A 24,020-nucleotide genomic window follows, 5' to 3' on the forward strand; every position below is an offset into this window, starting at 1 on the left:
GCTTGCATAAATTGATACTATCCTGACAGAGCTTCTATCTTTCATATTTTCAATTCTATTGCAGGGTTGTATTAGCTAGCTTTTTAATGTATTTTGCAAATGTAGTTACCAAATGAACTCAGGCTAGCCAAGCGGAAATAAAAAAAGCAGGAAGTTATAATATAGACCTTTCATTTACTGTGAAGTCTGCTTCGACATGTCGTGGTTAACTGAATAAATGGTTTTATTTAATGCTCTGTGAAGACCTTCCCTTTAACTTTCCATAACAGAAAAATTAGAAAAACTATTTTCAGCGTGAAATTAAATTTTGAGAGGCATTGCACACTTACCCTCTCTCCTGGTTCCCCGACAGGCCCCTGAGGACCAGGCTTTCCTCTGTCCCCCTACAAGAAAAAAACATTAGCGACAAGCCTCAAGATGTTTAGGTATGTTCTGTTTATAGCGAATGCTTTTTTTTAGTGCACCCTGTCATCACAGAAGTCACAACAACCATTACGGTCACATAATGGAAATAAACATCTGCTATACGATGTGTAAGGTATTCATGCATGCTATGTTATCATGTTGGTGTCTGAATGACTAAGTGCTTGAAGTACAGTGACTGTATCAAGTAGCCAAACGTAACTCACTCTGTGCCCCTTGTTTCCTGGGAGACCTGGGAGGCCGTCAAAACCCCTGTCGCCCTGCAAAGTAATAGAGAACCAAGTGCATTAAACCCTGAAACACACACATATGGTAATGTGTAAACATTAGCAGAATTGTAGTGAAAGTCTCCCCTGGCAGAGCCTCCCATCTGCTCAGACTGTGCATCGGGAAGAGAAAGTGTGAAGATTAGCTGTAGGTCTGCTAAAATGCTGCTTTGACTGATAAAGACTCTGCTGTTCTGTCAGACACATCAGGGAAGACTGAGTTTTTTACTAAGCGCTTCCTGCAGCTCTTATATATTGAGTTGCCTTGTTGTCAGTAACATATAATAAGCTGGGGGACACTCGACACCTAAAGGCTTACTCTTGCAAGTGGAGATAGTTTGTTATTGTTTAAGACCTCGCCACCTAAACATGTGTGTTACTGTGTTCATGGAAACAGGACAATGAATTCAAGTAAAGTTAACAGGAACAACAATAATATCGTCCTACAAATTACAATGCAGCATTCACACAAACACACAATCTAAATGAGATTGTAGAAGAGCCAAATGTGTGTGTACTGGGTGTAGCTCATTTGAAGGGCAGTTCAGTATAATTACAAAAAAACTCACCTTTGTGCCAGTTTCACCTGGAGCGCCACGACCACCGTCCGCTCCAGCACGGCCCTATGAGATACAACATCCAGATCTGATTCACCGTAGGCCACTCTACGCTACAATATACTTTTTACACAAGCTGTAGACATAAATGTTTTCAGCACTTAAATGTCCAATATTTAAGATATCTCACCCTCTTGCCTGGCCTCCCATTAATTCCAGGGGAGCCTGGCAACCCGCGTGGTCCCTTCATGACAAATGAAGAGAGCAAGACAAATAGGAAAAGGTGTTAAAAGGAAGGCAAGAGGACAAATGGAAATCAATACCATGACAAAAAAGATAAAGAGGCTATAATCCAAGGTAGGCGTGAGGTAAAAATTATGTCTAGTCTTACAGCAGAGCCACTTTCTCCACGTTCTCCTTTGAGCCCAGAGGAACCAGGATCACCCTGGGAAATAAAAGGTCATGCATGACATGACAAAGAGGGGAAACTCAACTTTTTCAAATGTATATACATGTATACAAACATACTCCTCAAATATAGACCCAAACCAAAAAATTAAGAATGAACTGAAAATAAATCATCTAAAAATTGTTTCATTTTTCCATCTCTTGGGTTTTTTTTGGTTGTTTTTTGGGGGGGGGGTTTTTGGAAATACAGACAAATTTCTCAATTTAAATATACCGAGCAAGCGTAATGATGAGGTTAGGGTGGGAAAGAGTGACATGAGATTGAGCTTGGTCAGATAGAGTTTAAAGCTGGGGGTAGAGGACGTAGGAGCCCTTGAGATATGATGTAAATTTGATAAAGGTCAGAGAGAGAGATTCATACCAATGGGCCCGGTCGCCCTGTAAGACCAAGCGGGCCTGGAGGCCCCCTGAGTGACATCTGAAAGAAAAACAACATTATGCTTTATGTAAGCTAAAGAATGTACCTACTGACTTGCTACATGCCAAAAAATATTCTGATGGAGAACTAAATCTCAGTATGCAGTAATGTTGTATTGTGAATTTGCTTCTTTGAACTATACCTTGGCCTGTTGCAATATAGCTTGTGCTTGGGCCTGCTGGGGGGACACCACTGGCCCCTTCTGGGAATCACCTCCAAACTGAAACTGGAGGCAATGACAAGCAGAAGTCACTACTCACTGCAGATTTCCCAAGCATAAAGCTAGTTCAGTCACACAGCCCCCCCTTGTGGTCTTACTACTACACCACATGTGGAAAAAGTGTACTCTTTGTGCGTTTGTGTGGGCATGTTTCAGTGTGTTTAAGGTCTTACTGGTAGCATTAACAGTGTTCCTGGAGGGCCTGGAATCCCATCAGCCCCGGAAAGACCAGGCCGTCCTGGGGGACCCTGAAAAGTGAAGACAGGAAAGGGAAGAAAAATAGCTTGGCAGTGAGTGAGTGAGTAAGATTGAGAGAGTAGAGATTGAGAGAATTTTAAGAGGATGGGTTTTGTTTTTAAGATTAGGGGTTAAAATGTCACAAGATCCAGTTGTGACTTAGCTTGTGAAATCAATGCAAGTCAAGAAGATGTCCTGTGAAATCATGAAAGTTCTATGGTGTGTGCAGCATATCACTGGGAGAAAGTAAGAGAAACACTTGGAAGCTAGACGAAGAGGAAAACAATCCAATCTTTGAAAAAATAAATGTTGCTTTGTTTCTACAGCTTGTCTCACAAACGCACACATGCACATCCACACACAAGACTTTATATTCTGTATACACATTGTGTGAGTTGTTTTATATTTTCTGACTACTGAATGAATATTTTAATAAATCAATGATATTTTTCCAAAAGTTGCCTTTAGTCTTGAATTTTTAAACCATTTCCAACAGTAACACATAATTAGAAATATTTACAATTGTGTGATCTCAAGGGTAAATAACTTTCCTTATAACAACACGTTGAGAATAGCCAATAAAATAAGTGTTAATGATTTGCTGAAGTATATGTCGACAAAGTGGACTTGAGTAAGTGTTATATAGTGCGTTAAAGATATTGTCCGTGAAAGTCTATGTCAAAGCATGGCAAAACGCTGGAGCATAAACATCAGTAGAGTATCACCATAATGCTTTTCACATCTTCATTTGTAATACTTAGAATAAAAGTTAAGCTATCCAAAAGCATTATATGTGATAAGTAAAGATCTGTGAAGAAGAAGGGTTGTTGCATTTACATTAGGCTATTAAAATAATCCAGTAAATATTCTATCTCTATAAAAGTGTCAAATTGTCCTGTGATAGGAATAAATGTAATACTAAATAACTGTTCAGATGCAGTTCCTCAAAAGATCAAGCCAAGGTGAACACTAAGGTGGAGGAATGTTGTTAGTGCTGCTTGTCAGTTTGCCTTTGTTTCATTAAGATTCAGGTGCGACTCTATCTCTAAAACTGCAAGATAATTTTCCTTTGTGGTTGCAGTAGCATTTATTCATCCACTCAATTTGTTTTTTTTCTGCTACTAGGAAATGACAGAGCATCTGCTGGTGTCTCTGTATGTAATTTGGCATATTTTCTATGATGAATCATAGACAACAACATTTGTGAGCCAAAATGAATCCCTGAACTCCTGCAGGTTCATTTCAGCAAGCCAGGACATCTTGATACTGCGGATGTGTTTCACATTAAGGTCACAGTTAAATTCAGAGTTGAGTCTCACAGGTGATGGAAAAGACTGAGGTCAAACTAATTCACTCTACATTTAATGAGTGAACCCAAGTCCTAAACCTCACTCACCAAGTCACCGGGATCTCCCCTGGGTCCTGGAGGTCCTACTGGACCAGCTGGTCCAGGAGACCCCTGTGGAAGATACATTTAGTCCATATTTGCTTACATAAACGCAATAATCGTTTAATCGATAATCGGCTATACATATCAATTCTACATACTAACTACTGTTCAAAAACTTAAGGTGCAAGTGTTAGGCATAACAATGTCTAACACTGAAAATCTCAGCATTTTGCACCTCATCTGAAAAGTTCAGGTGGAATTTGTTTACCTCTGGCCCTGGTAGCCCTGGGGGTCCTTTCACTATTGTACCCTAGAAAAACATGGAGAGTATCAAGTTATTTTCCATACTCATAGCCAAACTACTAGCCTATTCATTAAAAGTCTGTAACAGTTCACCGGTTCATGAATAGCTGGCTCTCCCTTCTGGCCTTTCTCTGCTCTGAGGTTACCCTGAGGAGGGGTAAAAGATGAAAAGATGCGGACTGTCAGAAATCACTTAACACAGGCATGACCACTCACTTGATGTATGAGGTCACTGTGAGATTTACCTCTCCATCCCATGTCTGAGCCCTTTCCTGCTTTGCAAAGTCAAAGCCATCCTCGTACATTTCATACTCCTCATACTCTAACTCTGTATCATTCTTGAAATCCTCATATTCAAGAATCTGTTAAGGAATAACAAACTATTAGCGACTGGTGTAGTGAAAGCCAAATAACCTCACAGTGTTTCTATGCTGTGCAGAAGACATTTCTTGCGTTTGCGTTTAACCTACCTCATATTCAGTAACATTTGGGCCGACTATTACTGTAGAAACTGAGAGATTATGATAAAGGTCTTCTAAAAGGTCATCTTCATACTCTTCCACCACTGGTTCCCTTACAGGTGTGTCCTCCTGCAGGCGAGCACACAGACTTAAGTGAGTCAGAGCAGAGATTAACCAGGCGGCACTGGGCATGTCTCTGTGCCATGCACTGCCTAATAAAAACACTGCATTGTACCACATGGATGTTAGCAAGACAGGTGGATTACATGGGAGTACACTGGTTAACCAAGATAAAAGCTTACAGGTGTGCAGTTAATTACAGTGTTTACAGTGTTATTAATTGACAGACTACATCAGAGTCATGTGACAGCATGAGAGAGGCTGCTGCAGCAGCAGAAGCAGTGTGAGTGTGACAAATTAGTTTATGTGCAAATTATAAACAGACAAATACATAGTGGTGGTAAGTTATTGCGGAGGTGAGAGGAGGAAGAGGTGCTCTCTAAATATTAGGGGAGTGATTGGTTAGAGCTGCAAATAGTGGGAGGGATTGGAACGGACAGCATCTACAGGCAAATTTGTCTACCTCCTCGGTAACCTTTGACACAGGCAATGTCCTAGGTATGAAAGTAGAGGCTTCAGTTGTGAAGTCAGGTTCATGTGTTGGTATCTCCGTGAAGGTCTTGTAGAAAACATCAGTTGGAATGGTAGTTTCTAGGGTACTCTTAATTTCTGGCAACTTAGTTGCCTGAAAAGTTTCCTGGGTTTGATATGGAGGCAGTGTTGTGGAAACTCTAAGGAAGCCTTCCTCCAGAGCTTCCTCTTCGTGTTTTTTCTTTCTGGATCCCCTCTCTCCCTTGTCCTTCCTTCTACGTTTGCCTTTAGAGTCTTTATCCCTCTTCTTTTTGTCCTTTTTTCCTTTCTTCTCCTTTTTGGGGACCTCCTTTGGTTCAGCTGGCTGGTCACTTTGCATCAAGGCAACAGACCCATATTGGGAGGTCTTTTATGAAAAAGTAGAATGCAAGATGAGGACATAGATGGAGGATGGAGAAAAAAACAAACACTGCTGTAAATGAAAATCATAGAAATAGCCTGCTTCAGGAAAGCCAAGAAATGTAATCAGGTCCCATGACACCCTTACAGATGCCCACTGTAAGTTCCAATGAGCTGATAAAAGCCTGACACAAAATATGAAATGAGAAGGAATACACAAATATAGATTCTAACAAAACACATTTACTTGATATTTACTTGTGTGCTTAGAGGTCACAGTGCCTTTAATGCTACAAATTTGTTAATTATATGCAAAAAGTGTTCTCTACTAAGTGAACAAATGTGAAGGACTGCACCCTCCACAGCAGCCGTAGTCTCTCATGTTGCCCCTTGGGAAAATTAAGTGCCCACCCCTGCTCCAGACTGACGTCCGTTACATGTCAGTGTTAGGAATGGCCCCTGCCTGAAAATGATGTTGTAGGTAAAGTCTGTAAAAGACATCAGCGACATGAATTAGAGCCACTTTTAAACAAGCTCAGCGTGTAAGGGAGAATGATGGGAAGTAGGTCAGTGAAGTGACAGATGCTGACATATTCTGGACTCAAGAGTTCATTGCTCAGCTGTAGCTCTTTAAAAGCCAGCTGGATGACTATCGAAATGGACACACAGTCCCATTAATGAACCGTTCTTACATGATCATCAGTGGCTTGGCTCAACAAGTTGTGCACTCATAATTTTTTCACCTATGTTCATGTGGCATATGCACAAAAAATAGACAAACACAGAAAACATTGCGTGTGGTTCATGAAACCGACACACACAGCTGCTTCCTTCCTTTCATCTTATCTCTATCTTTCATACAGAACCAAAGACATATACAGTAATTTATGTCTATGACAGATACATCCCTTAAGGAAAGGAAGAGCTATTATATCATATTTGAGTTATGGGCTTCTGGCACTGTCTATTTTGCCAAAAGAGCATCTGACCATAGAACTGCTCCACTGCTGGCTGTATTTAAAAGAAGATACACTTACTTGCCCTATTCTGTGGTAATCGTCCAAGTCTCTTTTTAAAAGCCCTCAGAACCTTTGAAACATGTAGCTGTGTGCTTTTGCTTCTTTAACTGATTGGCTGTGAATTAAGTGTTTGGCAGCCAGAGAGACCTGCCATTAGGGCAAGAAGGAGAATTTCACGATACTGCTTAAGCGTTAATACACAATGTTGGGCTAGTATGAAAAAAAGACAATGACACAATATGTACAGCATTTTAAAATTTCCAGGCCTTCATGTTCAGACAAAAATATAAGCCAGGATTCTACGGTTATTTAAGGTCACCAAAAGCTTGGCTTCACTGTAATGTTTGAAGTGTCAAACATTTTTCCAGTAGGCATCACCTCCTCTCAATGGCAGTACTGACCTCCTGCAGGTTCAGAGCTTGGCTGTGATAGGGCAAAGCTGAGTCACAGTCTGGTATGTAGTTTACACAGTAGTTGGCAGCAGCCTCACTGTCCTCCACAATCAGCAGTTGTTGAATATCTCCCTGAAATAAAAAAAAAAAAGTCAAAAATAAAGAAATCATGCAGCTGCTACTGCATGCTGAAAAGACATTTGGGATGGAACAGAAAATAGAAATTAAACACTCCAACTTGACAGATGCTATGAGAACATCTGGCTACATAGCTAAATGTAAAGCAAAGGGTTGTAAAGGAGTGCCACAAACTGTCAGCAACAGTAAAATTGTTACTGACTATTGGACCTCTTTTTGGCCATAACCCCATGAGGGGCCCAAGTGTGTGCACGAAACAGTCAAGCAGCTCTCTACCATCCTGCCCTGTGGGCAATGCCAGAGTGTATATATAGACACACAGAGAGACAGCATGGCTGTACCCTGCAGCACTGAACCCAGAGCCTTTTTTGGCTTTAGCGGCCTTAAACGCAAGACAACTGTAAACTTCTATCAACATCATATTTCACATCAGTCCTTCTTGTACTAAAATTTACAAGGTTAATTAGTTTATAATGCCAATGAATACTCATGATACAGATATTATCAAGAAAAATATCAAAAATAATGTTTAAATAAAATTATATAAAAGTATATTTAAGAAAATGTTATATTTTAACTATTTTTTTGGCTGAGATCACAACATTTTAAAGGATGAATAAATACAAAAATAACAAACACAAGCTTCATAGTAAAAGAATAGGAGCTGCGGGGCTAATTTCTGTGAGACATGGATCAGAGAGTAATTGACAAAAAAACACAGTGCTGCCAGCCCCACAGGACAGTGGCTGATGAGGTTTTGATTGAATTAGTGATACAAATCTATGTAACTGACACGCTATAGCAAACATACTGCCTGGTGAAATGTGTCCAGGGACAGTTGGGCAACCATTTATAATAAATTAAGTTAGATTAAGCATTTGATTTTGTGGTAATTGTAGCCCCATTGTAATCTCTTTAATTAAGATTTAGCTGCCAGAGGTGAAATAAATCTAAACACATCACTTCTCCTTTACCCACCGCCTCATATTTCTTCCAGCACAACTCAAATCAGCAGCGCATGTCTATGCAAAGCCTTGATCATCGTGAACAAAACTGTAATCCTAGGAACTGTTCAAACAGTCATTTATGCTTTAATGTATTAAACATGAAAGGATTTGTTATCCATTTATCCCTTTTTTCTTCCTGTTTTGGCCAAAAGCCCATGTCAAGCAAAGAAAATTATTGCACTCTAAGGTGTGATAGAGAGAGAGAGGGAGAGAGAGTGAGAGCTGCAGGGAGATGGAGAGAGAGCGGGAGAAGGCAAAAAGGAGCTAATCCAATCTAATCCAATCTCAATTCAAGATCAAAGGAAATGCTTCCACAGACAAGTTTTCCTGTTTTTCTTGCCTAGCAGGAGCCCTCTCTTCTTGAAAAACACAGCAAGTGAGTGTTGCACCAAATTGTGTGTACGCTGCCATTATTCATTTAGATTGGGGCAAGGACATCTAAAGAGGCTATGTGAGGGCGTGTTGAAAAAGGAGTACACCTCAGCTGAACCTGCAAATTTCCAGTGACGCCCAATCTTCTTTCATGTTGTCACACATGTCACTGTGGGCACAGGCTCATTAATGTTTAAAAGTCCACTCCACTTCCCCCTGCTGTCTCATATAGGGTGTGTTGTGCCAGATAGCCAATAATCTTCACCAAATCATAAGTAACTAGGCCTTCTCTGTGGAGTTGTCCAGCCTTCGCCTAATCAGATTTCTTGTGTGAGTCATAATCTTGTGTGAGTGAAGGAGCTAGAATATAATAAGCGATCTCACTGCAATAAAACTGCATTTTGACACTAACAGATGCTCACGTCTAACCAAAAACATCTGACTATCATCAGCTATGAGTCATTAGCGAGACAAAATTAACTTTGACTTAAAGAGACTTTGATTAATACTTCTCTAGTTTTTTAATGGTAAATCTATGTATGCATTTCAATAAAGCTAAACTTTAAAGATATGCTTGACAAACTTTGTTTCAACATGCCTTACAAGCAGAGCCAAAAATATTTCTTATTTCCTGTACTAAGCGAGACAGAAAGAATTTCCTAACAAATAAATAGTGGGCTGGATTTTATCTGCGCAGTCAGCATGTTGGAGACATACAAACAGGGCACATAGCAGCCAAAAAGGAGTCCAGTCAGACCTAAAATTTGCTTTCCTATAAAGAGCAGGGTATGAATGCAAAACTTCTGCAGTCATTTGTAAGCAATCTGGAAGCAATAGAGACATTAGTGGCTGACCAAAGTCCCCATGCTCCCACGCTGAGCTCCCACGGTGGGAAAACTGGGCTGGAACATTGACCTCCTCCCCAGAACCAGGGTCTGGGAACAGAGGGCCAAAGGTCAGCCTACTTAATTTTTTTTCCCCTGTGGCACCAGCCTCACCCAAGGTGTACAACTTTGATAATCAGATAACATATGTGAGAAATGTGTCTTTTTTCGACACTTGTATCAACAAAAATATAAAGTTGAACAAACTATTTTGGGTTACTTAACGCTCTACAGCAAACAAGATTTAAAGACTCTGATAGACTAAGCTGATTGCACACTTCCTTACACGTGACCACAAAAATTGCATGTATTAAAGTAAAGGATGGATCTGATTAAGGATGGTCTGAAGAGTATTAGTCATCACCACACATTTGGTATCATCATCATAACTTTTCACAAACGAAGACGAATAAGAGCATGGGAGTGTTTTTGGAGCAAAGCCAGAGATTAAACAGTCTCCATTGCTTCTGAACAGGGAAATTTATAGAGCCCACAAGGAGACACATTTCTTAACTGAAGTGGGGATATAAAATAATTTAACAACTGGAATGCCTGAGAGGAAAGGGTATGAAGGGAAGAGTGACTTACAACATGAGATGGTCAACTAGATTATTGCACAGGAAAGATTAAAAAATGTATGGACAGGGTTAAGGAATTAGTTATTGATTATATATGAGGTAATCTGTTTCTATTGGTCAAAAAAAAAAAAAGACAGAGTGAAGTTATAATAACCCTTCCTCTGGATGTTCATAATTTCAGATGCAGTCTTCCTTTTTGCAGACTGTGTCGCTGATGGAGAAGGAAAACTATTTTATTAACCCAACTATATAACTTATACCTCTACTAAAATTAACATCTTATACCTTCTCTTTTTTAAATTTTTTCTTGCTCAATCGCTGAATAGAGACAAAGCCCTGGAGATATAGCAGGGGAAGGGGCTTGAGCCCATCTCTATTTTATGCTGTGGATGACAGACTTAGAGTGGAGCTTCATTGGGAATGACAATGGGGCAGGGGTTGTGTATTGTTATGGAAAGCACACAGAATTATTTATGACAAAACAGAGGGAAAAAAAAACACAAGTTTTTTTGTTATGGGTTTCTTTTTTGGCTTCTCCTTTTTTCCATGCATATTGATACATGTGAACAAATCTTTGTAAGTGAACAAGGATTAAATCACCAGCTGTTTCAGGTAGTTATATGCTGGCAACCCCCCTCAAGAAATGCATAATTATTGGATTTGAGGTGGGCTTGATTAAACTGGTCATATCTCCTTGCTACTTCCTCTGAAACACATTTCTTTTTATATTTTTTTTGTTCAATAGCACTTGATTAACATTAGTGCCCTGTCATCCCATTCTTTCTGCATTTTCCCCTTTTTATTCTGTAAAATGTTGGTTTTTTTTACAGTTTATACTTTAAAGTTTGTATTTTGTTGTGCTGTTTCACAGGCTGATGAATGCTATATTATGGCAGACAGACAGATAGATAGATAGACTCATCTTAGGCAATAAAGAGCTAAATTGGTATTAGTATAAAACATTAAGAAGTTCGAGAGGCTCATAAACACGAACAACTCATGCAAATGAAAACAAGGTCATCTTGTCAGATCATTCAATGTGCCCTGCATTGCATTGCATATCAGTGAAACTAGATATTTGTATACCTCAATAAATTAATGCACAAAGAATGCACACTTGATAGGAATTGACTGCATGGTTTGCCTCAACTAACTCTGGGATGCAATGTTTTGCCCAAGAATATTTTAGCATGTGGAGACTAGAGGAACAATTCATAGCCAACGTAAAAATAATCTATTCAAACTTTTATTTTTTGTCTGCTTAAACAGATGTGCAGAAATCTTGAGTGAATACTAAAAAACCCAAAACAAACAAATAAAAAAAAACAGAAAATTGTACTGCCTGAAAAACTATAGAAACATTTAGATTTGAGCTTTATTTTTTCATAATGCCCTACCTCAAATATTTCTTCATCCAGCAGCCGTGTCCCAAACACAGTGACACCCTCTGTGCTGACTACAGCATTGTCCCCTCGCAGCAGTTCAACGGTCTCTACTTTCTTGCAATCCAAGTAAAGGGTCACAGTTTTATCCTGCACACTATAGGCTATCCGGTGCCATCTGAAAGAAACAACGATAAAGGGAAACTTAACAAGCTGCTAACCTTTGTCTGTTGAAGGATTAAGAAAGTTATTGCAAATGCAGTTAATATCATTTATGTATTTATGCTGGTGCGCTGGTTTGATCTACCAAACACACAAATCACCTTCACTCTAAATTTTTATAGGTCTTATGTAGAAGATATCAGCCCTCAAACTACCCACTTTCCATCAGCAAAGTTGACCTTCTTGAAAATGGGGTACAGTTCTGGTGCTGGCTGCCCGTCCTGATCCTCATATAGGAAGACAGGTGACCGGCCTACTTCGAGCCCCAGCTGTTGTACTCCCTGGTCATCATACAGCGAAAGCAGGAAAAACTGGGAGCCCTCTTTAGCTCGCATGGTAGTCATCAGGGAGAAATTCTCAGGAAATGTGGTATCTGAAGGGAGAGAGGAGACAACAGGAGAGAGTTGATAAGTCATACAAGAGAGAGCACAGCAGGGACCCGTCACCCTCACTATAGTGACAACTGAGTAGAAATAATAATGGTAAAAACTATTGCCAATGAAAGACGTCAGCTCAGGAGGAGCAGTACGTGGAGTTTGTTCATACTTCTCATGGAGTTTCTTTCTTTATATTACATTGAAAAACTACTCTGTATAAGGTCTTGTAGGAAAAAAAAATAGCCCATTACCAGGGAAGAGCTGTTTGGTGGGAGCACTGAGCTGGATCTTTTTGATCCTGTAGGCCAGGTCTGTCTCCTCTGTGTCTCTCCTGCTGGTGCAGAGACCAGCCTCCAAGGACACCCCCTCCATGTTCTCTGACAGCTTCAGCATTTGCAGAACATCAATGGAATTAGCTGGAAGTGAAAGAAAAGAAAAGAAATTAGCCATCTGTCTGTAGTTCTACATCAGATAAAACAATTTAGTGGGTTTTTTTGTTTCTCATAAACTGAAGCTAATTTTCTCTCTTTCAACAAGGTGATGTTAACTTGCCTGACTTCCATATTTTAGCTTTATTTCTGTATTCTTGTATAAAGAACTATAATAAACATGCTGAGTGGAGGTTGTGTTTTTGCTTGTCACTTTAAAACTTAAATTCTGCCAGTGTGACAGCACTTTTGTGTCTGGCTGAGTTAAGTGCTGGTTGCTACCAAGCTGAAAGGCAGGGTTTAATGAGGCTGGAAGCTTGTTTGAAAGTGTGGAGCCTTCCTGCTTCCTAGGAGTCGGAAGAGAAAAGCTCCTCTGAGATGTGGCGGCAGGTGGCCAGACTACTGTGGGTGTTATTATAGGACTGGGGTAGTACAAAGCCTAACCATAATCCTGCTCTAGCACACCTGGCAGCTGACACCTGCACACCACTCACCCTGCAGCAGCTAGCAGCAATATGCCCCCCATCTTGTTTATCACACTGAACAATTCACTGGTTTAAATTAGTTCAGCAGTGATTCATTACTTAAACATATTTAAGTAAGATATCTAATTTTAATATTAATTTTTTTCCTGAAAAATGTAACATCTATGGTAACGGGGTGACACTTCTTTTATTCCCATGAAATTCCCTTTGCACTTATCTGAACAATAGACAAAGAAATCAAATTAATACCATGACGGTACCTGATCACAGTAAAATGACTCATTCCAAAGCTGTTGAAATCTAAATGGACTAAACTTCATTACTACATCAAGCAAGAAAAATCTTGAAAGTAAGAATTTGTTTTCATGTAAACGCATATATCATTAAATTATACTTATTTGCAATAAGCAGAGCAACTTTTGGCCTGACGGATATGAAATGTACTCCAGTATTAAGTCTCTCTCATTATAATGAGCCTGTGCTGTATGCTGTTCGTGTAATTTTAGATGTTCCGCTGATAAAATGCTGCTATGAGCATTAGCCAGGATCAGAGCTTTGTGTGCAGCCAGTCCCCCACCAGCTGCTAGAGAGAGCCACTCAGCACTTAGCATTCCAGGCATCTGAAATGAGGATCCTAAACCCAAATTGCCTCCTGAAGCTCTTGTCCCTCGAACAGAACTCTCCTTTTATCTCCTTGTTAATTAAACATATGGAATGAGTTTACTGTTGTCCAGACAGTGCTTACCGAAAAAAACACTGTGTTACATTTTATGCCATTATTTATTTGCATAGCATACATCCTTTATTCAAATAAGCTCTGGGAGCTCACCCTCTCAGAAAGCCAGCATGGCAACAGGGTTGTAAAGCTAGTAGCCAGGCTTGAACAATGTAAAACAAAAAGGACAGATCTAAAAGTGTTTAAGATCTCAAAGATTAAATTTTGCATTTATGCGCAGTTTTAAACAAGCTTTGTAAATTAAGTAGTTACAGAAGGTCCTATCTTCTTTCAACAGAAACTTTGCACTGTTTTACTCCGACACACAGCCCACACTTATAACCTGATTGAGGACTGGCATTCCTTCCTGTTGCAAATTTCTGGTTGTGGTTTTCAGTTTCTCATATTCTCATATCTTTAGGGAGGCTGTGTTAGTTCTTATTATTTTCACTGTGCAACGTTTTAAGAGTTTTCCTCAATACCTCAAAATTATCAACAATAGTATCACAGAGATATGTTAGAGGTACCTGAGTTAACACTATAATTGTATTAATTTCATATTATCTTGTATGTCTCTTTGCTGCGTACAACCATCAGGTTGAAAAATAATGACAAATGGCTAATGGCAGTGTATTTATGTATGTAATCCTTACATGTAGCATTACACACGTAATAATGCTTTAATCAATTTATTTATTTATTTATTCCCTGCAAAAATACATTTATACTGAAACTTATTAAATGACTTCATTACAACACACAGCTTCTCTTCTACCAATCCCTGCACACTAACATCTATAGCCATAGTTACTATTGAAAATACACAAAAAAAATGCATTTAGTTGTACCTTTAATTTTTAAATTTGATATTTACTAAGCTCAGTTTTCCTTCTAAAGATTTTGCTTACTTTGAAAGAAATATTAGAAAAACATGTTTTTTAATTTGAACTCGTGAGTATAATTAGGCAGAGAAGAGTGACATAATAAATTAAGCACATATTACGTATATTACAGGATCAGGTGCTGAGAGAGGCAATAAACAGATGGGTAGGAAAAGCATAGCAAGACACTTTGAATTATTATTGAGATGTGATCAATAAAAAATTATATGCGCTGTCCTGCTGGTTAAATTTGCTACCAAAATGAACTTGTTATAATCAGTTCACCTTTGTGACACTTAATATAAGCAAGTCACCAAAAAAAAAAAAACTAGGAATTTTCTTAACTGCATGTGCAGTTCAGGGTTGCAGGAGCCAATCACAGCTGTCAGGAGAAGAGATAGGGCACGCTGAACCTTAAACATGCAACCAGCCGACCATATGATGCCAGAAAACAATTCATCCTCACATTCATTCTAATGACCAATCCAGAACCACCAAGTAGCCTAACGTGTCTTTGGACTGTGATAGAAAGCCAAAGTGAATCCATGTACAGAACAGCCAACTAGTAAAGCCAAAACCAAAACATTTTGCCACGCGACATCAATGACAACCTATAACCACCACACCATGGTGCAAATTGATGGTCAGATGGATGGATGACCAAAAACTCTCTGTTGACTGCCTATGGAGAAGCAAAAGACGTAGCACTCTAGAGTCCCCTTTTTTCATCCAGCTAAATTCTCACTAAATAGTTAAGCGTTTACATTTCTGTCTTTATTTCTAACAAAAGTTTACTTTGGACTTCTCCTCATGTCTGGGATCTAATCCTTAATGTTTGTATTTCATTGAATTGGTAGATTCTCTGTCTAATCCCAAGAGAGTTCTTCATTGCTCTGGTGTGGCCTTGTTTGATTCCTGACTGCAAATCAATTTCCTTTGCAAACGTAAGTCCAAATCCAGTATACACACAATGTTCCTCTGTCTGAGGATGCGAGGTCATGAGGCAATGATGTTTGGAACAGTCTGAATAATGTTTTAAACTAAAGTCTTGTGGTTTTAATTATAGAGGATTTGTAACATTCTGTCAGCAGAATTTAGACCAGCACCTGACAAAATGACCAATGTAAGCTAATATAATTTGCTTTTGAGCACAATTGTTAAATTACCATCCACAGATTCATTTAATAATGCAACTACTGAGTCATAGAAGATTTTTTTTCCTCTAATCACTATGAGCTTTAAAGCTGTTGACCAATTCCAAACATTTTTTTAAGTATGGACTGACAGGAGACTCTTGACCTCTGTCTTTCACAAGATAACAAAGAAAAGTGGGAAAACACAACAATGTCACGGGGAAAACTCTGAGACAAGCAGCAGGAACTCCTTTGAAAAGGATCCATCCATCAATTTAATGGGCTACACTGAAAGAAAGAGAAAAGAAATGGCCATGGATCTGTTTGGTAAGCTGACTCAGAGGGCATAGGAAGTCACTGTCCTGACTTCCTATGTCCTTAAATCAATCAAACTTTCACTGCTGTTACAGCTTGATAGATTTAAGGATGACTATCCCTATTTCACCTCACACCTTATCTGGCATAAAAGGAAGAACTAAGAGTGGTGGAAGATTGCCAAATGAAGTCTGGATCAGTGAAAGAATGTTATCTATTCCCTGCTTTGGAGTCTCTTATGTCACCTTGAGTTGTGTCAGTTCTTGCATCCTCCTTACCTATCCTGCAGCACTGACTGTCTGAACAGGTTCTGCTCGCATCTCATTATGCTTTGCAGTATTCGTGCCCTTACCTCACCCTTCAAATTATGTTAATTCTACAGAAACTTGGGAAGAGTAGCTGAGCATAAAAGAGAACATCTGGTACGGGCTACTGATAAACAAAACGGTCCCCACCATTTGGCTGAATGTGCTGTGAAACAGCATCAGAAATTCTCAAAGGACTGATGACTCAGAATGTTTTCCAATCACGCCAAAAGGTCAGACTGTTTGGAAAAGGGCTGAAATGTCCAGCAATTGCACAGACACCAGGCATTTTTTGAGAATACTCACAGCTAACATGCACTGAACACCATATGATGATACACAATCATCCATATAAATGCATACAGTTCAATGCCGTAAGACACTTGTCAGTCTGTTTTTTTGTTTGTACTTTTATCTTTGAGAACACCATGTCTGCCCCACAAGAATGACAGGCACAGTTTTCCTCATAGTAAAAAGCTCTGCAGTCCAACTCAGAGTTCCCATGTAAATACAGCCAAACAATCCACATCTCTCTGTGCCTTCTCTGGCTGTGTGACACTTGACATAATCTCTCCATCGCCTGCGGTCATACAACTTAGCACCACTTCAGTCGTAGATAGACATAATGTGTTCTCTGTGTTTGAAAAGCAAATGTCTCCAAAGACATTCTCCGTGACTCATACCACCTACGCTCACAACCATCCCTGAAAATACCCCTCACACACACACTACTCTGTCAAAAAGTACTGAATCCTGAAACTGGGGACTTTTAAAAAGAAATGCAGCCAGGAAGAAATCTCAGCAATAAGAACTTCCCATAGTATCTTGGGCCACACCCTGAGATGAGTGGAGGAAGAGAATCTCACATTTAAAGACTGAAATACTTTTCAGATGTAGCTTATAACAAATGAGACAGAAAACATGTGCACATGAAGCTGAAATACACAGGCATTGAATTATTCTTTTTAGATGGGTATATGAAATCCATCTAAAATCTATTTATTAAAATCCAACTCACCACAAAATCTGCTGTTGTGACAGAATTTCTTCAGAAAATGGGAAATGTTGTAAAATATTGAATGGTATTGAAAATGATGACAGACACAGCGGTCGAATAAATCCAGACACATTTTCCCCCGTGGCTGCAAGAAAAATGGCCTTTAATCTAATTAAGACTTGGTGTGACCTTTTGTCTGGGTCACGACTGTGTGTGGACAGGAACTCTCTGAGCTGCAGAGAGCTAATGCATGCGGAAGAGACACGCAAGCACAGAAAAAGAATAATAAACTGTCTGCACACCTAGTCACAGCAGAATAGACAAAAACTGTTTATAGCTCAGTTCTAGCTTTAACATTCCCAGAGGAAGAGAAAAGCACTTTGGAACACTGCCTTTGTAACAGTTTCTCTCTCACTAAATTAATTACTGTGTCAAACACTTTACTCATTTGCTTATAAATAAAAGTAACTGAAGCACAAGAATACATTTGTGCAAACTACTGCAAAAGCATTTTTTTTGTTCTTTGGACATTGCTTATATACTGAGGCCACAATAACCTAGTATTGACTAAATATCTCTCGTGCCATTAAATCATCAGTCATAGTCAAAGGATCTTTAGAGATCTGTGTGCATGTGTGGATCAGGCTTGTTCTGGCACATTCAGCTGAATCTCTCTGAGCTTAGGATCCGGGGAATCTGGAGGCTGGATCAGTGCCTTGGGCTTTTTGTTGTGTTCCTCAAGCTGTCCCTGTGCCATTTTTGAGTTGTGGAGTCGCTGTTTAATGCTGGGGAAGCTGCTGTTTTGAGAGAATGCCTTTGCCTTTGGGGTTGTGTTTGGTCTGGAGCAATGTGTAGGTGAGAGTATCCCACACGAATGCCAGGACCAAGGACTCAAGGTTTTGCAGAAGACTACTGCATTTGAACAAGATGATCTGTGTCATTTATACAACATGGCAATGGTTTAAATGTTGTGGGTGATAGGATTATGTCTGTCTGTCTGGCTGCTTGTCTGTGGGCAAGATAAAGTCATCACACTGGTGACCAAAATAAAGGTTGACTATGAAGAGAAATATGTAACAGCCCACAAAGAGACTTTTTAGTAAAGGGCACCAGAAACAAACACCCAAAGTCCTCCTTATCAGATGTATGGATAAATATTGTTACCCTGCCAAGCCAACTTAAGTGCTTTTTTTCCACAGCATGTGACTGTCTAAGAAAGTGTGTTTCACAGTGTCATCATGGCAAAATTTGCTCTAAGATACACCTTGGGGGTGGGGAACGTCATTGTCATTTTGGTTTTTTGGCAGAAGCTTCAATGCCTGTCTGTATGTCTTTGACCGGATTTTGTCAATATGATGGATGTGGTCGGAGTCAAGTCAAAGTATTATTTTGAAAGCCTGCAGTGCATAAAAATGCAGAGATATTTATTACACTGAATTTGTTGTGTTTATAGATCTGCTTTTGGTTATCACTGACAGTTTAGGAGCGTGTCAAGTCAGCAGTTGCACAGATGGTGGCTGGGAATTTTTGTTAATCATTTTCTCAGGGGTAATGAGTTAGGAAGTCCTATTAATGGGGTCAATCAAAGCAAGGATGTGAGTAAACAGGACAACCTAATTGAATATTAAGTGTTCTGTATTATGTAAACCAGGTATCTATCATATGCTCTCTTCATAATAAGAACTTGATCTATCTCAAGTCTACGCTCAAAATGATCCAAACAGGTGAACGGAAACAAATATTACAACAACATTGCTGATTGTCAATGTAGGTCACTGGGCATATGTGGTTGTTTGGGCTAATGCCCACATCAGTAATACTTTTTGTGTTGACACTAAATGGTGGAATCCAGTTACACATTTTGCTCCAGTTCACATCAGTACCACATTCTTCAGTCTCCACAGTTTGTTTTGCTCATGTTTGCTCACAGCACGACAGGCTAACAGGCCAAAAGCTGTTTGGCCCATAGAGAAAACACCTGCCCGTGAAGGCCCATAACTGGACAGGCAATACACACAAACATACATAGAAACACACACATTTATACTACTAGGCTTGTCAGGACTTTCTTTCACTAATGTAAATCCATTATCTACTGCAAGGCTCACAATGGTCCTTGTTGATTCAAATCATCAAGCCCTGGGCAATAGTGAGGAAAAAACATGCACATCTATGCATGACCAAGCCCATTTTAGTTTCAAACGCAAGCTGTCATCTAGACTTTGATACATAACATTAAGGCAGCTTTATGGAGAGCAACAGGGTTTCTAAAATCAAAGCAGAACACAGTATTATAAAATAAAATATTCACAAACTATGTGTAATACAGGTACAGACATGACTATTTCATTTTTGCTCCAGAGAAACAGTATAAGTGGAACTCAGAGACCAAGATTACTGCAATGTTAGTGGTTGTACATGGTTTTAAATGACTTTGATAGGAACTCTTAACGATTATTCAGAGATGGTGCACGTGATGGATGACTTTGAAATAACTTTTCTGAAGTTCAGAAATGTGGATATTAAAGCAAATGACATGTGAGGATACATGGACAGAAAGGAAACTCATCTGATGTTTGTTTATTGCAAGTCCACAGGAAGCCGTTCCAGCTAGTCTCCCAAAAAGCTGCTTGGAGCATCCAGTGATCAGGAACTCAGAGTCATAGAAGCCTGAGGGGAAGGGAGTTTCTGGAAGCCAGATGTCCATTGAATACTATAGATTGAGGTTTGGCGCCACAAAGCGTATAGGCATCATATCTAAAGATTAAACACTTGGGGGAATTCCAAACAGTCTGCTTCATCACAATGTCAGAGAAGCAGTTTTGATGTGATACTTGCAGCATCAGCAAGTAAGGACAGATATCAGCATATCTAACACTTCTCATGTTTAATGATTCAATTAGAATAGCTTGAACTCATTTCGCAGGAACTAACACTAGAGCTGTAATGCCTCTTTTCTCATTCTCTATGCTGATAAATGCAGCAGCCTTTTTTCATGTGTTTTTATTTGCCAGTAATTTGTTGCTGGATCAAAGGCGAACAAGCTTTGCTGCCATCCTTTGGGAGTCTGGTGAAGGATCGGCAAGAAGACTGAATCAAACGGGACACAGTGAGGGGGCTGTATGCACAATTTGCCCCCTATCACAGGCAAAAGCAAGAGGAGCAAGATGATGTAAATGATGTGATAAGGCACATAAAATAAAAACAAATATCCCATACACCCAGACTTTGAGCGGACTAAAAAAAGAAAACAAAGAAAACAAAACTGAGCAGAAACACATCGAGGCAGCACAACAGAGGATTCTAAAAGAAATGAACCATGCACATGTCCAAGAACATCGCACTTCCTGTTAGCAAACATGACTACAAAGTACTCTCTCATCTCCCGAACACACACAGAAAGCATATGGGAAAACATTCTTGAACTGCAGTACACACAACAAACACACACACACACACACACACATGCATGCTTAAATTCACAGGCACAAGACACACACATTATCAGCCACATGTGCATATCTAAGACTGTCATATCTGTACCACCATATGTCCTATTCACTCTTTTAATCATGTGAGGCTCTCACTTCACAGATCCTCAATAGAAAGCAATGGACACCATGGACAACCGCTGTGCCGCCTGAATGCCACTTGTGTCTATTGGCTCACTTCCTCCTCTCTTGATGTTGTTTGAGCCAATGAATTCCAAAAATCTTGCCAGTCATAAAAGTAGGTGAAGCCAAAAAACCAAGACTGACAACAAAATATGTGTAACTACTTTGGAAAGACCACAAAATCCCTTCATCACCAAATCTGTAAACTGCAACTCTTGTAAAGAAGTAGTCTGCATCAGTTAATGATACTTGTGCCAGAGACCTGCGTGGGTGACAATTAGAAGTGAGCTACTTGCCATGTCGGCAACAAGCAACTCTTAAAATGGCTGCATCAATGGCTGGTTTTTATTTATTTATTTTTGAAAGTGCAACAAATGTGAAGGCCTGGACACTGTGACAGACAGATACAGCTGTTTGATAGTCACCAGATGTCTTCTTTTTTGCAGGTGGATAACTGGAAAATGTGTCCAATGATTACATTCCACCATAGTGGAAGTGGGTCATATCAGTTACTGTGCAAATGTGATCTGAGATTCAAGTCTGCAATAAAATACATCACTATAAAAGTGTACCAGAATCAGGAAGGCAGTAGTGATATGTGCATTACAGTTTTTCTCAAATGTTAAAACACAAAAGCCAATCCTGTAACCCAAATGACCAGTAGTCTAAACACATTTACTAAATGTAGCCACCATATTCCAGTACCATAAACACATGTCACATGAAGACACAAGTCACAAAACACAACCCTCTGTACTCATAAATCTAAACACATTTTTCCTTGCTAAAACACATGTTGCAAAACAACTCTGCTCATATCCTCAAATGAAAGCCCATGTGATGCAAAATGCTTGCCACAGTCACCAATCTTTGAACACAGGGAACACACCTGGCGTCATTCACTACACACAATGACTCAAAATTGAAGACACTTGTTGCTAATGCTGTACCCACATGTAAAAGCAAGTTCAGAGTGCACAGTATGCTGAAGATTCCAAACAAACACAATGGATGAAGGCAGAGTCAGGGGAAGAGGAATTTGATGCAGAGGAGGGAGAAGAGCTGGCCCTGGAAGAAGAGGAGCAGGCCAATGAGGAAGAGGAGTTCAAATGAGAGGAGGAAGAGGAGCGACCAACGAGGAAGAGGAGAAGGCCAACATGGGAGAGGAGAAGGTCCAGGAGGGAGAGCAAGACAACCTCGCACCATCATTACGGACGAGATGCGAGCAACAGCTCAGCGACATGATGCCGCACAGTGATTGTGGTGTGTGTGTGGTGTGAATAACGTAAATAAAAAAACTTCACACCCTGTTCATGTTTTCAAGATTACTGTTGTGTGCAATAGATTCTGTTTTTGCATTGAGTTGTGTTACAGTAGTGTACGTACATGCAGGATTTTCTATAGATTTATACTACTCATGAAACTCACAAATCTAAATGCCTAATCCTCTGCAGAGATCTACGACGATCCGTTACTGTATAGTTTCTAAAATATGCATTGGCAGTTATGAAACAAAGAACCTTCTCACAAATTGAGCATTGTGTTTTCAATTGTTTTGCTGTAGTGTGTAATGCTGTGTATAGTGTTTACAGTTTTGACAGCTTCGAGCTGCTCTCTTGGTGTGGGAGTTTGAGTTTTGCAGTGGGAAGGTGTGGTTGTGTTTATGTAGCTTTAGAGAAGGGTGTTGTGTTTGGACATTGGGGGACCTGGTGGTAACGTTTGTGACATGTGTTTTAGCATTTGAGAAAAACTGTAATTTAAGATCTGTGTGCATTAAACAGATCCATGGAAGGAATTTTAATCTGCCCACTTGCAGTGTTTCAGCCATTCGCAAGCCAACGTCAAACCCTCTTTCACAGTAAACCGACGCCGGTCACAAGCAAACTCAAACATGACATCACACATCTCCTTAAATCGCTGATTTACACCTGACGCATGAAGGACATAGCCCAATTCAAATCTTGGAAATATCTTTGATTAAAATGCAACAAGAACAGGAAAAGCTGAGGAAGCTGCTAAATACCCTCCCAGTGCAATGAGGCGGATAATTAATCTGTCATATGCAAGAAGGGGTTATATTACAATCATCTGCACACCTCTCAAGCATTCCGACAACTTCTAAAAGTCATTTGAGTCAGCTTGCAATTTTAATCCCAGCCCGAAGCGACTCTGTAGAACACGTAGCAGCATCAACAAACCATTTGCAAAGATTTAAATGAGTCTAACACACCAGGAACCAAACTGAATCTAAGATGAAGGTGTGAAGATCTGCGCTAATAACTTTGTGTTGGCTAAAGGCCAAGTTATCAATAAAAGAGTCTTTAAAAATAGTCAGGGAAACTTAGATGAAGGGGACAAAGCGTCAATCAGACAACAGAAAAGTCTATAAGGGGGCATAAAAAACATTTTTGCATTTTCAAGGATCTGTATTGTACATTTGAGTGTCCAGCTAAATACTTTACCCGCTTGTGTCGTTGTTACATGAAGCAGAACAAACAGAAACAGTGTTAGTCTCCAGCGCGACCAGGTCCTTATTAAATGGTCCATCTTTCAATGCGGGGACCTGTTTCCAGACCCAAAACTTTAGACTGCAGGCGTTGTTGCTGCTGGAACTAGGCAGCCATGCGCGAAGAAAAGGAGACAAGCCAGTGTGCAGCTCCACTTGCTTGACTGTTGAGAAGTTTTGTTGTGGTGTCTTCTCTGAGGTTCGCTCTGCTCCTCTAATTCAATTTCTCCCTCTCGCCATCACTCCTTCCCTCCCTGTTCTCCTCCTCCGCCTTGTCCCTCCCACAGGACGGTGCACTGCGTCGCATGGCTGCGCGGTGCGCCTCCAGGGACTCCATCATAAATCACGTTTATTACTCGCGTAATTTGTCAGTTCCCACTTCTGAGAGGTTGTCATTACCCACAGACAGCGTGTAAAGTACAACAAATTTACCTGGTAACTTGTCATATAGATTTTTTTTGCAGAACTAAATTAGAACAGGATGACACCTGAGTCAATTAGATACAAGATTTTTAAAAACGGATCACTGGAATTTTT

The 24,020-nt window shown here is 39.8% G+C and overlaps 1 protein-coding gene across 2 annotated transcripts in view; it reads right to left on the bottom strand.

Annotated features, from left to right (window-relative positions):
- col5a3a (collagen, type V, alpha 3a) overlaps positions 1-23,739 on the bottom strand; it is a 46,219-nt gene extending 22,480 nt beyond the window's left edge. Inside the window, exons 1-19 of one of the 2 annotated variants that reach the window (XM_080904490.1) lie at positions 23,440-23,739; positions 12,356-12,520; positions 11,887-12,100; positions 11,521-11,683; positions 7,154-7,276; positions 5,327-5,740; positions 4,753-4,872; positions 4,528-4,644; positions 4,376-4,429; positions 4,248-4,289; positions 3,986-4,048; positions 2,526-2,600; positions 2,275-2,358; positions 2,076-2,132; positions 1,638-1,691; positions 1,437-1,490; positions 1,259-1,312; positions 630-683; positions 330-383 (exon numbers count right to left, since the gene is read on the bottom strand). In XM_080904490.1, the coding sequence (XP_080760616.1) occupies positions 330-383; positions 630-683; positions 1,259-1,312; positions 1,437-1,490; positions 1,638-1,691; positions 2,076-2,132; positions 2,275-2,358; positions 2,526-2,600; positions 3,986-4,048; positions 4,248-4,289; positions 4,376-4,429; positions 4,528-4,644; positions 4,753-4,872; positions 5,327-5,740; positions 7,154-7,276; positions 11,521-11,683; positions 11,887-12,100; positions 12,356-12,520; positions 23,440-23,524 (2,046 nt within the window). In that variant the 5' untranslated portion in view covers positions 23,525-23,739. The remainder of the gene's footprint in view (positions 1-329; positions 384-629; positions 684-1,258; positions 1,313-1,436; positions 1,491-1,637; positions 1,692-2,075; positions 2,133-2,274; positions 2,359-2,525; positions 2,601-3,985; positions 4,049-4,247; positions 4,290-4,375; positions 4,430-4,527; positions 4,645-4,752; positions 4,873-5,326; positions 5,741-7,153; positions 7,277-11,520; positions 11,684-11,886; positions 12,101-12,355; positions 12,521-23,439) is intronic. The other variant, XM_080904491.1, reaches the window with a different exon arrangement.
- Between the last annotated feature and the right edge of the window lie 281 nt (positions 23,740-24,020).

The sequence above is a fragment of the Rhamphochromis sp. 'chilingali' genome (assembly GCF_963969265.1).
Source record: "Rhamphochromis sp. 'chilingali' genome assembly, chromosome: 15".
NCBI classification, from domain to species: Eukaryota; Metazoa; Chordata; class Actinopteri; order Cichliformes; family Cichlidae; genus Rhamphochromis; species Rhamphochromis sp. 'chilingali'.